Source organism: Adiantum capillus-veneris, chromosome 20, assembly GCF_014529385.1.
Source record: "Adiantum capillus-veneris isolate H3 chromosome 20, ASM1452938v2, whole genome shotgun sequence".
In the NCBI taxonomy this organism is placed as follows: domain Eukaryota; kingdom Viridiplantae; phylum Streptophyta; class Polypodiopsida; order Polypodiales; family Pteridaceae; genus Adiantum; species Adiantum capillus-veneris.
In genome coordinates, this window is record NC_140950.1 from 95179107 (window position 1) to 95194726 (window position 15620).

Here is a 15620-nt window from a genome sequence, read left to right on the forward strand (position 1 = left end):
AAGAGAAAGAAGAATACCTTGATTCCACAAAAGCTCGTAGCCGTCGTATGCACCACAGACGCGGATAATTACCCGTGCTAATTACGCCCGCAACCGCAATTTGTAAATAAATGGTCGCCGAAAGCCACAAATCCGGGCAAAAAACCAAGTTGTCTTGCAAAGTTATGTTATCGTGAAATCACCAAAACTTTGATGCTTCCCGGATTTAAAACTTGGATGCATCTCAAATTTTTTGCCTAATTTGAAAAGTTCTAAAATATCCCTGCTGCGTCGTCGGGTGGTTCCTCCAACACGATGGCTTGCCGAGTTCTGAGGCCGACCGTATGAGGGAAGGGGGAGGGGGGGGGGGGGGGGGGGATTCCCGGGTACCCTCTCCAACCAAGTTTGAAAATTTGAATTTCCCTAAGGTCAAATTTTCTTGGGCGTTTTAGTGTGAAATAAAGGCCAACTGTAGTCGGCTATGGCGGGGCAGGGCGCTGTGGAGAAGAAGAGAGAGAGAGAGAGAGAGAGAGAGAGAGAGAGAGAGCGTATTGCCTGTTGCTCCCCGGCCATCGAGCCTATGATGAAAACCGCTCCCCTCGGCCTCGCACTCGAGTCAAGCCCGTCCTCGCGGCGTTTGGTGGAGGTCGTCGTTCTCTCCCCCCTTGCCACAAGCGGCTCTGCACACGCTTCCTTAGTTTCCGCCAAGCCTTCCCCGCCTGTCAAGGGCTCTTCTCAATGCTCTAGAGTTGCAAAAGCATGCAAGAGGAGGTCCACGACCCCGAGGCTCCCAAAATAGCTCTCATACCTGTGTGAATCCATGGGACTGCCGTGTCTTGAATCCTTCGCCCAGCCTCCCTTTATAGCCACCTGGCCTAGAATCCCTTCCCACTGGCAATCGGCCCTTGGCCAGGTCCTTGACCTTCAAGGTTGCCCTTGGCATGACAACCATGTAAGTACTCGTACTGAGCGTCTCGCATCTCGAGCTAAAGGAATCCGTATCCTCCATCATAGTCTCTGTCGACATTGTGAGGTACCCCTTAATCACGGGCGTCTGGATCTCCCTAGCTCCGTAGAGAGATCAATCAACATACCTCTTGTGTGGGTGACATCTGGGCTATGCTAAGTGGCAGGCCCATCTGTCTGCCTAGTAGGTTCTGTAATTTGCCTGTCTTTCTGCTAGTCTTTGCAATATGCTCTCTTTGTGTCTACATATCTCAAGTAAAAAGAACCCAAGATCTCTGATCTTGATATCTCATGACCCTAAATAGTGGTCCAAAATCCTCTCTAAAGTGAATGAAATCGCCCACGTATCTTGTAGTACACCGGACAATGACATATGTAATGCAGCTCTGTCTCAAGCTCCAAATGGCATAGCTGGCATATTCTAGCCTCAGCCCTCTATAGTTATACCCCTAAATCTGCCAGTCTCGACCTCAAGCTAATGTGAAGAGGTGAGTAGCTGACCGATAGCGCACCGTATGTCCCAAGATAAATGTGTATCCATGTAGCTAGGTCTAGTCACAAACGCGTTGTCCGTCAGTTGGAGAAGATGCTCTGTATAGAAAGCCATCTTTGTGTCCAACCCTTGCACCGGCTTAATCCAAGTCCTCCAAGCGTCAAGCTGAGACAGGCCCTGACCGATGATAGTGGTGATCTCTCTACGTGTAATAGACAAAGAGGGTGCATCCAAAGAGTACTAGAAAGAAGGAAATCTATCCATACTGAAACCGTGTAACTGAAACCGTGTAACTGAAACCATGATGTCATCTGCCCATACTAGCAAGTAGTATCTCCTTGCAATGCTGGTTGTCGGGAAGACTCGAGAGCTAAACGAGCATATCTGTCTGGGGAGGTCCCATAAACTATGCAAAAAGGAGACTGATCTGGTGAGTGCATCGGCCACGTGGAGATGCAACTAGCTCTACTCTGATAATCTCATGTGGTAGTAGGTACTCAAGCCTTAGCTCTAATCATCTGAGAGATTCAAGAAACCAAAGGCCTCCATACATCTCCACTCATCCGTGCTACCAAATCTGCTGTGGTGGTCCACTGAAGGTCCCCATATCTGGACTCCATGAAGCATAGCTGATTTCACTAAGTATCAAAGAGCCATAGCTTTGTTCGAGGTTTCTAGAATTGAACCTGGAATACATCCTCTCTAGTTTGCCTAGGGCAGCATAAGCTCTGGTCAATATAGTCTCAATTGCTCTCCTCAATGAAAACATTGGCCCACTAAAGACTATCCCAAGGTAAGTGTATGCATCTATATACTCCACTGACCAAGCTCTGGTCAATATAGTCTCAATTGCTTTCCTCAATGAAAACATTGGCCCACTAAGGACTATTCCAAGGACTATGCATCTATATACTCCACTGACTCCTAGCCATAAGAAAATGTGGGTGTTGATCTCCTAACCCACTGTGGTGTGGTATTAAATACCATAACCTTGGTTTTGCCAAGGTTGACAGACAATCCACTGTCGTGGGCAAACGCATGTAAAGCATCTAAGTGACGTTGCAACCCCTTTAGGGAATTAGAGATCAGCACAATATCATCAGCATATAACAACAATGGAATCCACGTCCTAATCAACTGAGCTCCTCTCTCACCTCCCCTCTCAATGTAATCAAAAACCTCTTCCGCATACATGCCAAAGAGCATCGGAGATAGAGGGCATCCCTGCTTCACCCCAATAGTCCTCCAGGGACCTGTAGAGTGCCATAATTCCCCAAATCAGCTTTGTGGGTACCCCCATCTCCTGTAATCTGTGCATCAGCTTGTCTCTAGGAGCTGTGTCAAATGCTTTGTGAAAATCCACAAAGCTACACTAAATCCTCCTCCCATGTGATCTACCCTCCTCAATAATAGCTCTAAGCGTCAGAATGTGAACAAGAGTAGAAAACCCCCGCCTAAAACATGCCTGTCCCACTCCTCGCATGCCTGCTCTCTCTGACCATCTGCTCAATTGCTGATCAAGAATGGATGCATACAACCGTATAAATGTGTGCCCAATCATAATAGTACGATGGTTCCCACGCTCCATAGGGTCCCTTTCCTTGAGGATAGACACTATAGTAGACAAGCTCCAAGTGTCATGAAGACCCTCACACATTGCACGGTTGAACGTCACTCCTAGAAGCTCTACAAGCATATGCGCGCTATGTACGGGGACACCTGTATGGCTCTCTGAGCTCATCATCAAAAACCATCTGTTCTGCAGTAATACCTTCAGTGTGAGGTTGGTGGGAGAAGTTGTTGATAGCTTTAGTGTACAACATGGAGGATAGCTGGCTGTTGAGTGTCTCCAGCTGTACGTGAGGGGTCCAGCTGATATTCTGCCTCATATGCATGGTGGGTATAGACAGTACCCAGTTTGTGTTATTGGTGGGTATGTAAATGGTGCAGTAGTAAAGAGAGTAATAGGTATTTATGGTTGGCACCGATAGGGATTAGTAATGGGAGGATGGTGAAGGAGGTGATGAAATGTGCGGCCTCTATCTCCAGGTATGTAGTCCATTGTACTTTCTCCCTCGAGCAATCGGTCGAGTGCATCTAATGAAATGAAATGGATTATTAGCCAGAATGACCTATGACACTAAACTTGAAAATTACAACCATCATGTGTGCAATACAATAGTGTGCAATACAATAGTGTGCAACACAAAATGAATAAAATATGACCATAACAAATGAGAGAGAGAGAGAGAGAGAGAGAGAGAGAGAGAGAGAGAGAGAGAGAGCTACCAAATCGATACAAACAGCATTCCTCTGCTTTTCTGCTGTAGTCAAAAGACAGTCCAAGGGAGTGAGACTATTGATAGCTGATGTTGTAGACCTCTCATGAAACACCTTCACAGATTTCATGTTTGGTGATGCATAACCAAATCGCCTGACAGAGTACTCCTCCTCGCGAACAAACTCACAAACAATCTCCATGAGTTTGTCCTGCTTGACCGTATCAAAAGCTTTAAATGCATCGCATACGACTAAGTACACCGGAGAATTAGCAGTCGACGCTCTCTTGTGGCTAATGATATATGGCAACAATTTAAGATATGCATCATTGTAATCAAAGACCGAGCAGCCTAAGTGCTCTTCATGCTTTTCTTGTTCATATTTCAGACAATTATGTATATCACGGAGAATTATGTTGATGGGCTTGAATGATAAACTATTCCTTTGAGTCTCTCGTATAGAGACTTTCTGATGGCAAGCCTTTGACAAGTTCTCAGATTTCTTCCTCCTCCCACTCTCATTTCCACTCAGTGCAACATTGGCAAGTACACAATCAGCCGAGAAAGTAGATGAACTGCCAAGATTCGCTATAAGCCTTGTTCCTAGCTTCTTTGGAAGTAAGCGTCCACGTGAAAAACCTAGAGATCCCTCCTTGAGAAGACGAAATGTGGATTTTACATTCAGCCTTTTGAAGTTACATTTCACCATCTGTTTAACAGCAAAGGACTTTATATTTGCCCACACAGACTTTCTGTAAAATAGCACATTTTGCTTAAATTTCTCGCTCTCTGTCACATAAAAATGAGCTTGAATCAATGGGACTATCAGACCAGAAAACAGCCAATATATCCAACTTTCAAGCATTGACTGCTTCAGCAGCTGATGACTTCTCGTCTTATCTTGGGGGCATCTTCCTGCAGAACCAAGCCTTGAACAATCACTGAACTCCAGTTTATCATGCTTTTGAATGCTAGCTCTTGAACTAGTCCCTGTTTCCATTGACATTGTTAGAAAATCATCAGAACAAGAAGATAGAGTTTTCTAAAAGGGGGGAAAAACAAGGGAAGATTCCACATGTATTTGAGACAGGAGGCACAAGTAAAGCTTCCAATTGTACTTGAAACAACAGGTGAACTTTACCCGACTTCTTGTGATGGCAACAACCATTGAGGCATTGCTCAGGGTACAAAGAGTACTCTGAATGTCTTAACTTGAACATCCCCTGCGCCAGAGAAAATGACTCGTGTCTACGAAGGCTGACAAATTCATAAACATTTCTTCTTAAAATCCTCCAATTCCTTTTGCTGCCCAGAAGTTCTTCTGGGACTATTTGCCTACAAACAGCCCAAATAAATGCAACAACTTGACTGTGGCTGGAAAAGCCATGCTCTCCCTTTTCTGCTTGCACTTTTTTGGTTTTAACAAAACCCTTCTGAGAACGAGTCTGATAAATCTCTACCACAAAAACAAACATGAATATTTGTTTAGTGCATTAATTGTTTTTCCTTGAAAGAAAAAGATTCCTACAGGAATTCCGTATAAAGACGAAATGGCCAAACATAGCAGTTCCTTTTAATTGAACAATCGTTTTGCCTTGTGTGATGTATCCTTTGCTGGGCACGCGCACTCTACACTATGAGCTAGGGGTCATGGCCTCGCAGGTGAGCAGCCTCTTAAACTTTAAAAAGGGGTCAAGAGTAATGAAGCCAGGTGTCGATTCTCATGCACGCTAGCAACACCATCAGGGGGCCATGAGAAGGGGTGTGGCAACAGCTCGAGTGGGTGGGTGGGTATGTGTGTGCACGCGTGAAGTGAGATGATCCGTTAGTAGGGAAACGCCCTTTTAAGCCGAAATGGGGCAAAATTGCCAATTCTTGTTTTCGATGTGGTAAGTTTGGTCACATGCAATCATAATGCCCGGAACGGTGGAGCCCCATTTGCTGCTTACTCCTTCGGCATAACCCCTTTCACAGCCTTCTCTACCCCCAAAGTCCCCTCCGGAATTTAGAGACACTGGTGCTTCGAGTTCGGCAGTGCCCTCCTTTGTGGATAAGGGGAAAGGAAAACGGGGGTTGATGCATACTGCACCTCCTCCTACAGTCTTGAAAGAAAGGGAAAAAGAAAAAGAGATAGGAAAGGGCAAAGAGAAGAGCACAGTGAGGGATGCTTGGATCATTCCCAAGAAGACAGTTAAGGTTCGAGCTCCAGCCTCCTCTCGACATTATGTGCCCCCGCTGACGACTGCACCTCAAATGAAGCTTCTTTACAATGGATAATAAGTCTCTGGAGGAGGCATGGGATAAGGTGGTCCGTTCATATAAAGAAGCGGTTATAGGAAAATTGGCTTCTTTGCCAGGAGTTCTTCGAACTTTCTCTGCTATCCCTTGTTGTGATCCACCTATGGTTGCTTCTGCAGTAGATGTGGATGTGCTCATGGGCACTTCCACTTGATTCTCTTGCGTGGCTGTCCTCTGTATATATCTCATAGGATGCATGGTTCACTGAGATGCATTTCATATAACGTGCATGGGTTCTGCAATCATGACAAGTGGAGGCTAACCTGGCACTATGTACATACATGTAAAGTGGATATGGTAGTTCTCCAAGAGCATAATCAGCATCATTTTGCCGGTCAGACTTCTTACTTTGTGGGATACTGATTGCTTATGCACGCAATACCAATTACTCGGGAGTGCTTATGCTTGTTCGGCATGAATTACAACCTTATAATGACCCAAATGGAAGATGGATGTTGATTCAATGTACTATTAATGGGGAAGTCTTCAAATTAGGAGGGGTTTATGCTTTTACAGCTTCTAATGATCGTGCAAGATTATGGAGAGCTATCTCCACATACAGTTGGCATTCTGATGCATTTCTTTGTGGAGATTTTAATAATGCACCACTTATTGCAGACAATCCTACTCTACTGGCCAGTTGCACATGTTGCATATGGAATGTCAGGCATGGGATCATATGATGCGTTCGTGTAATGCATTGGATCTGTGGCCATTTTTGCACAATGAGAATTCAGGGTTTACCTTTCAGCATAATGTTTGATCCTCTTATCGAGCTCGCCTTGATTGCTAGTATCTTTTTCACAAACAGCAGTGTGACACTTTTGTGTCTGATATGAGGGTCGATTACACTTTATGCCTTTCGGATCATGCTCCTATATGTTTGGCTTTACACTTTGCCCATATACAGATGTTGCTTCTCTGCCCAGGAGACTACTTTTACATGTCAATAATGCATATATGAAGCATGAAGTCTTTCGTGGCATGATTGTGGACAATGTACATAGATATGGATGCTGCGTGTTCCGCCTTGTTATGCGGATCCAGAGTGTTATTAGCGATTATGGCAAGCATTATATGTCTCACTTTCGGGAGATGTATAACAGGCAAGGGACACCTGTCAAAGATTGATGCATATGGCTAATTCCTCCATGATTTCGGAAACTGAACTTAATGCATTGATTTCAACCCGTACTACTATACGGCATAATGATGGGCAGAAATTGGCTAAATGGCAGACGCGTGCAAGGCAACATGCTTTTGTTGATAAAGGATGTGCTTCCAAACAGTTTTTCAAGCACTTGCATCATTCTTGTCGATCAGTACATCAAAAGAGTTAAGCTTTCCTCTGGCGAATGGACACCTTCCTCCCAACAGTTGGCAAAGACTTTGGTTGCGCACCATGGAAAGATCTTTGAAGCACCGCCCCCTCTTACCCAAGAAGCTAGAAAGGCACGCAATCTTTTTGTCAAATGTTGCTCCAATTATCTCTGTACAACAAGCACAAGATTTGGAGGTTGCGTTCACTAAGGCACAGTTGCATGTAAGTCTCCGAGACTTAAGAAGATGGAAATCTCCTAGTTGGGACGGGGCTTACTGTTGAGTTCTGTTGGAATTAGGGTTAAAGAGAAGGAGCTTGGAGAAGACGAACGAAGCTCAAGGCACACAATAGCGAGTGTGTTACTTAGTGTGCAATGAAAAGATAGATAGCCCTAGAGTGAAACCGGCCTGTTCAATCCAAAAAGGGCGGTAGACTTTAAACTTAAACCTTATTTGCTTTCACCCATTTAATTTGTCGTCCACTTTACCTGTACTTTCAAGACACAACAAAGGGGAGAGGGATACAGGCTGCTAGATTGCACCTGTATGAGTAGACCAACACCATATTGGCCCCTAACTTAGGCGCCCCTTTCGGTATTTCTTTATTGTTCAACAGAGGGAATAAACGTTGTGGTTCCCTACAAGCTGCCTCGCACACACTTGGCTGAATTTCAACTGTTCCGGCCCGATTTCGGCAGCATAATTGTACTAGGACCCTTCACAGTCAGTATTCCCACGCATTGACTGACTTTCCCGACGCATACGGGCACTTTGCAAAACCTGGCGAGAACCTGCAGCACGCTGAACTCTATGTTTTCAGCCCCGAAAATGCGCCAGATCACCTGTACAGCGGTCCCCTCACATCCCCGAACCTCCTGGGGGTATTAGGGTCCGTTTAGGGCCAAAACCCTAAACCAGCAAAAATACACAGCAGGCTGTAATTTACTGTTTCGGGCTCCATTTCACGTGCCGGTCGCATTCGTAGTAAGTCCTCGAGCTCCCGCACCTGTAGGGCTACTTGCCCTTTGAATCGAACGAGATTTCTGGCGTGAAACCTCTCCGAATTCACCTGTACCTACGGGGGATTAGCCGCTAGCTAATCCAGTACCTGTGCAAGAGGCTCTTGCCTTGGCAATCAAGCATGAACCCACACAACTGTACATTGGTCAAATGAAAAGCCCACTAGAGGGGCATAACATACTGCCATAGGGGGGAGAGAGGGCAGTGCGTAGCGTGCAGGGCATCACTCCTGGCACCGCACTGTACATAGGAGGGAAAGCAAGCACTCCATAGCTCTTAACCTGTGACAGAAGCTGAAAATGAGCCTCTCCCAGCTTAAAAATCAACGCCACTTCTTGTTGCATGAGGAAAGTGCACCAGAACGTGCCACTTGGCACATTTATAAGCATTTTCCCGTTTCGGGGTTGCCGCCTAAAAATCTCCCAACCGGTTGCCCAGTTGACTTCACGGCAGAGTAAGAAAATGTTCTCCTTGTCATTCCGGAGGTAATGACGCAAACACATTTTCAAGTCCCAAAATAGCAGTTCCTTAAATTTTAGGAGATGCTACCATTGTATCTTTCTAGGTCATCTGACCCTCTTTGTACACTGCAGCCACACCCAAAACTGAAATGTAGCCTATGTAACAAAGGATTCCAGTTAGGCTAGTCAATGACCCCACTTGGCTAACCATAGTCCTTGTCCAACTTTAGTGCTCTCTTGTCCTCAGGCCTGGACTCCCTCTGAACAGTTCCACACTCTCTATGCAATGCAGGGCACTTAGATTTCCCGAGGGGTGTTTCCAAAAAGTGAAAGTAAATAGATAATAAGAAAGAAATCAACAAAAAGGATAGATAGTAGTCACACACTGGTGACACTAGAGTGATGGGCGTATATACAATGCTCGGGAAAAAAAAAGAGGGAAAAAATGCCCCGGTGGTCCTAGTGTGTTCACATACTTCACTACCACATGTATATGGTAACATATCCTCCCTGGAGTGATGCGGTGAACGAGAGCTAGCACATGAGTAAAGGGAAGTGCCATGCCCTGAGAACATGATCAGTTCACAAAGGGGAGTAAGCCCAAAGCTTTGTTCAAGCTTCTCACGAGACAATGCCTTTGTGAAAAGATCTGCAAGGTTGTCCTGTGTTGGCACATAAGCCAAGCTGATCTCTCCTGCTGAGAGCCTCTCCCTGACATAGTCGTAATGCACCTCAATGTTCTTTGTGCGAGCAGGAAAAACTGGGTTCCTCGCAATTGCCAATGCACTCTGACTGTCACTGTAGATAGTGCCGGCAGTGTCCTGTCCAACACCCTAATCAGCCATAAGGCGTCTGAGCCATACACACTCAATCGTAGCTGTGAAGACTGCCCTGTACTCAGCCTCACAACTCGAAGTGGCCACAGTAGTTTGCTTCTTGCTCAACCATGATATACATGAACTGCCAAGCATGAAACAAAAACCACTTGTGGACACTCGCGTGTCAAAACAACCACCCCAATCTGAGTCCGAAAAAGCATGTAAGTCTGGCGGCAATGATCCCCCCTTCGGATAAAACAAGCCAAGATGTAAAGTACCACTAAGGTAGCCGAAAATCCTCTTGACAGCCTACCAATGCTTAAACCCTGGGCTATGCATAAATCTGCTGACCTGTGGGACTGCAAACTGAATATCCGGCCTCGTGTTGCATACATAAATGAGGCAGCCAATAGCAGGTTGGTAAAGAGTGACATCAGCAAGATCGCCAGCATCATGTAGACTCAATCTCAAACCTGTTTCCATGGGAGTGGCAATAGGTTTGCAATCCTCAAGTCCAAACTTACATAGCAATGTCTCTATGTAACTTTTCTGACACAAGGCAATACCACCATCACACTGCTTAAACTGTATACCCAAGTAATGATGCAACAGCCCCAAATCTTTCATCTTGAAACTAGCATTCAAATCAGCCTTAAATTCAGCAATATGTCTCTCATTTGGTCCAGTGATCAGCAAATCATCGACATAAAGAACCACAATGAGAAGTACATCACCCTCACGTTTTACATACAATGTGCTTTCTGTTGTACTCTTACGAAAGCCTCGTTTGACCAAATGAGTGTCAGCTTTCTCATACCAAGCACGAGGAGATTGCTTCAACCCATACAAAGCCTTCTTACATTTGCACACTTTGTCCTCTTGTCCTTTTATGACAAAACCGCGAGGCTGTATTACATAAACTTCCTCAAATATGTCACCATTCAAGAAAGCAGTAACAATGCCTGATTGATGTACATCCCAACCAAAATGAGCTGCCAATGCACATAGAAAACACACAGAAGTCATACGACAAGTGGGAGCAAAGGTCTCTTCATAATCTCTGTCTTTTTGTTGTGCATAACCCTTTGCAACAAGTCGAGCCTTATGGCGATCGATCTCACCATCCAACTTGCGTTTCAACTTCTAAACCCACTTCATACCAATGGCCTTTTTGCCAGGAGGCAAATCACATAAAGTCCATGTGTCATTTTCTATACGTACATCATATTCTGATTGCATGGCAGCCATCCAATTTTCTGAATTTTGTGCTTCATCAAAAGACAGAGGCTCCTCAATATCATGTAAGCTAGACACAGCCAAAGCATAACAATCTGATGCATAAGATGCATGGCGACAGCCTGAACGAGTACGACTAAACAAGGGTGCATCCAATTTACTATCACGCAAAGTGTGCACCAGCCATTTTGGCATACCTCTAGCCTGCTCATTTTCAGCCCTTTCCTCATCAAGTACATCATGTACATCTGCATCAGTGATAGGCTGATCTGTAACATTTTCAGAAACCTCCATAGGCTGTACATTTGCCTCATTAGACCTTACATTCGTATTTTCACCACTGAGAAGAGGCAACAAAGTGTCATAACTGTCTAGTGAGCTTACATTACTGTCTCTAGTACATGACAGCAAGGGCTGAACAGAATCTTCCACAAACACTACATCCCGTGAAACCAGAATACGTTTTGTTTGTGGATGATACAACCTATAACCTTTGCTTTCAGCACTATAACCAACAAAAATACATTTGACAGCCTTATCATCCAATTTTTTGCGTTGTGTTTGTGGTACCAAAGCATATGCCAAACAGCCAAAAACACGCATATGCTCAATAGAAGGCTTTCTATCATACCATGCTTCATATGGAGTAATAGACTGCAAAGCTTTCGTAGGACACCTGTTAAGTACATAAGTGGCACACATGATGGCCTCAAGCCAAAAAGAATGCGGCAAAGCTTGACTTTTGACCATACATCGTGCCATTTCCGTAAGTGACCTGTTTTTCCTCTCAGCAACACCATTTTGCTGAGGTGTGTAAGGCACTGTACATTGGTGTTTTATCCCACGACTAGCCAGAAATGCATTGAATTCATGAGACATATACTACCCCCCTCGATCGGAACGGAGGGTGCCCATAGTACATTTCGAGACATTTTCAGCCATAGCCAGAAATTGTTTGAAGCACATACAAACTTTGGACTTCGCTTTAAGCAGAAATACTCATGCATGCCTGGAGTAATCATCAATGAAAGTCACAAAGTAAAGGTAATTGCCCAAGGACGGAGTTTGCATGGGACCACAAACATCACTATGCACAAGCTGCAACCTGCATGTGGCCCGAACTGAACCATCCTTTGGAAACTTAGAACGCTGCATCTTACCCAAAATACAACCTTTACAAACATGTTTGACAGGTGCTTCAAGAGGCGGCAAAGAAGCAACCATATCAGATTTCTGCAAACGCAACAAAACTAGCAAAATTCAGATGACCAAAACGTGCATGCCAAAGTTTTGCATCTGAAATAGCCCTTGAATCTGCAACAGCATTTGCAAAATTTTGTCCACGCTTGTCATACAAAGTGAGCTTATACAGCCCACGGCACAAAAGGCCATATGCAACAATTTCATCACCAAAACTGAGATCATGAACTGTACAACTGTCATCCACAAATTTGACTACAAGTCCAAGTCTAGCAAGTGCGGATACAAACAAGAGGTTCTTCTTGATCCCAGGTACATAAAGTGCATCAACAAGTGTGAAGGAACTGCCATTTGCAGCAATAAGCACAATCTTTCCAACTCCCTGAACCGGATAAGAGGCATTGTTGGCACAAGTGACTAAATTCCCATGAGGGACAGACTCGAGAGAGGTGAACAATTCACGATGTGAGGTAATGTTCTTTGTAGCACCACTATCGAAATACCACACATGTGAATCTGCAGCAACTGACAAGCATGCATCATGGACAGCAAGTTGTAAGTGCACTATGCGCTAAAACCCCATTCTGCATCAACATCAGCATTACACACTCCTTTTAGAGAAGACTCAACAATGGCTGCATTTGTAGTGGAACCAGCATTTGCAGTGGAACCACCCTCTTTCTTCTTAGCCTCTTTGGCCTTCAACTTAGGATACTGCTTGATCAAGTGATCATTAGCTTTACAATAATGGCATCGCATCTTCTTTTTGCCCTTATCACCAGAATTTCTAGACGAATTGTTGCCAGCAAAAGCATTAGGAACAGAAGTTTGCCACTCGCAGCAAAACCATAAGAAGTGGCTGCATTACTGTTACCACCCTTTCTTTGAGAAGCAATAAAAGCCTGTTCAATTGCACGCTGCCTAGTCCTGTTTTTTCTGGAAAGTGACTCTTGCAACAACAATGTGCATAATGCATCAAACTTGACAACTTCAGTATTTCCTTGGGTCATCAGTCTCCAAGTACTAGCAAAAGTCTGATAGGAATCTGGTAAGGCATCAAGAACAGTCTGCACAAGGGAACTGTCTGAAATGACTTCACTTGCAGAAATAAGTTGCTCATTGATATCCTTGACACCAGCAAGGAAAGTGTCCATATCATCTTCCTCAAACATAATCTTCGACTCCAGCTCTTTACGCAGCAAAGCAATTTTAGCATCATTGCGGCTTGCATAAAGACCTGCTAGAATATCCCAAGCCTGTTTTGCAGATTTTGTTGAACCGATGTGAGGAACAATGGCACGCTTCACAGACAACGCAATCAATGCATGAGCCTGCGCATCCTTTACATCCCAACGAGCTTGTTCTGCCGTAGGCAAAACAACTCTAATAGCAGCAATCCTTACAGGAAGACTTGCAACATCCTCAACATCGTCTGCATCCTCAGAACCAGAACGTACATCAATGCCCTGCACAAGACGCCCTTTGACACAAGAACATGTTGCATCATGTAAGCCCACATAGGGTAATTGTCCCCATCCAACCTGTCCTCAGCAGCAAACATCTTGAACACATCTGTGTTGATGTAACCATGGTAAATGTTGCACTTGATGTGAAAACTGCCCGAAAAGAGGAGAAACGAAGCGGGAACAACACGTGCTATATAGCACAAACTGTAGAAGACTATAAGGCACCTTTTATGCAGAAAGCGGCACTGACAAAAATTCTGCACAAAATGACGAAATTGCCTCTGCAGACCTGCCTGTAGTGGAAACGGAGGCCGAAATGAGCCTGAACCAGAAATCTAAGCAGACTAAGCTCTTTGAGCTTGCCCGAAATATTTGTCGACCTGCGAACGCTTGCCAAACCTCAATCGGAGAAAGTGAGCGGCGTGTGCTAGAGCAACTGGCGACTAAGACCGGGAGGACGTAACCTGCTCTGATACCAATTGTTGGAATTAGGGTTGCAGAGAAACACACACAGCTTGGAGAAGACGAAGGAAGCTCAAGGCACACAATAGAGAGTGTGTTACTTAGTGTGCAATGGAAAGATAGATAGCCCTAGAGTGATGGGCGTATATACAATGCTCGGGGGAAAAAACCTCTTAAAGAGGGAAAAAATGGCCCGGCGGTCCTAGTGTGTTCACACACATCACTACCACATATATATGGTAACAAGTTCTTCCTCTTCTTTTGGGAATACCTTAAGGAACCTTTATTGGTAACGATGAATATGGCATGGGAGAAGCAAGATGTACCCCTTTCTTAGAAGGAGAGGTTGCTTGAGCTATTGCCAAAGCATGTCTTTTGTGATCAATTTTTCCATTGACGGTCTATCCCTTATGCCGGTAGTCTATAAATTGATGGCCAAAATGATAGTCAACCGTATTAAGGATTATCTGTATGAAGGACTTCATCAATCCCAGTATGGTTTCATACCTCACCGGCACATCACTAACAATTTGGCAAACGTCATCGTAGACATGGAATATACGAAATACACTCAGCAAGATGTGTTGGTTATGAAAGTTGACATTGAAAAGGATTTTGATACTGTTTTATGAGACTATATTGCAGAAACAATGCAAAGGTTGGGATTTGGGCATGGGTGCTCCAAAGAATGCACTTAAAGCTTAGCCATTGGAAATTGTCAACCTGGCCATGCACGTGCGACTAAGAATTGTCCAATGCATAATGATGGCCTATGTGCAGTTCTATTTGTCACTTTTAAGCTGACCCCAATGGCGCCTAGGGTCTCTTATGTCATGTATGTTGAAACATTTCTGGCGTACTTACTCTCAGCAAGAAAGGATTGCGGTTTCTATCAATGGATAAGTTATGCATGCCTAAGCGACTGGAAGGGATTAATATTTTGGATTTATGTTGGCACGTTTTGGATTGAAAAGCTATGCTTCTGTCTACGCTGGTGGAACAGCGACATCCATGGACGCTCATGGTTTCACATTTATGTGATGGCATTGTCAGGCAATCTTTTGGTCATTGGCATCCTTCGTATTGGGATGTCATTTTTGGGCAGTTGGATCGCCATATTCCAGGATGTCCCTTCACTTTGTCTCTTGTTGCAGATTGGAAGGTTGTTACCTTGCACTTATCCTAGCACGGTCGTCAATCTCCTCCAGGAAACTCACTTCAGTTGGAGAGCATCCATTGGCGCAAAGCATTCTCTCTTACTTTGGCTCAACGCTCTCCTCGACAAGCTTACTTTCTTTCGCAAAAAGGGATCTGCCAAGTTGATCAAGTGGTGGATAATGCGGGACACGGTTTATCTTTCCCGGTTGTTGCTCTTCGTTATGACTTGGGAGCTCATTATCAACATTTGTGGCAGTAAATTCAACAGCTACTTGCACATGTTTCTCCAGAGCCTCCACTGTCTAGGAACTCTCGGCTTTCTGATTGGCAACTCGGCCATATTAGGATGGACTACATATCCGCTTGGTCGGTTTATGCCTTGTTGCAATCTGATGCATGGATTGTGGCTCATGGAAATCAATTGTGATCACTCTCCAGATCTCAATTGTGGTGGCAAAAAACAC

At 44.6% G+C, this 15620-nt stretch overlaps 1 protein-coding gene across 5 annotated transcripts in view; it reads right to left on the bottom strand.

Annotated features, from left to right (window-relative positions):
* TERT (telomerase reverse transcriptase) overlaps positions 1–15620 on the bottom strand; it is a 165444-nt gene that overhangs the window by 71082 nt on the left and 78742 nt on the right. For 2 of the 5 annotated variants that reach the window (XM_086492672.1, XM_086492675.1), the window contains 2 exons: positions 4859–5171; positions 3728–4707 (listed from right to left, as the gene is read on the bottom strand). In XM_086492672.1, the coding sequence (XP_086348798.1) occupies positions 3728–4707; positions 4859–5171 (1293 nt within the window). Of the gene's footprint in view, positions 1–3209; positions 3536–3727; positions 4708–4858; positions 5172–15620 lie in introns of all 5 variants that reach the window. The other 3 variants (XR_015185583.1, XM_086492674.1, XM_086492673.1) reach the window with 3 other exon arrangements.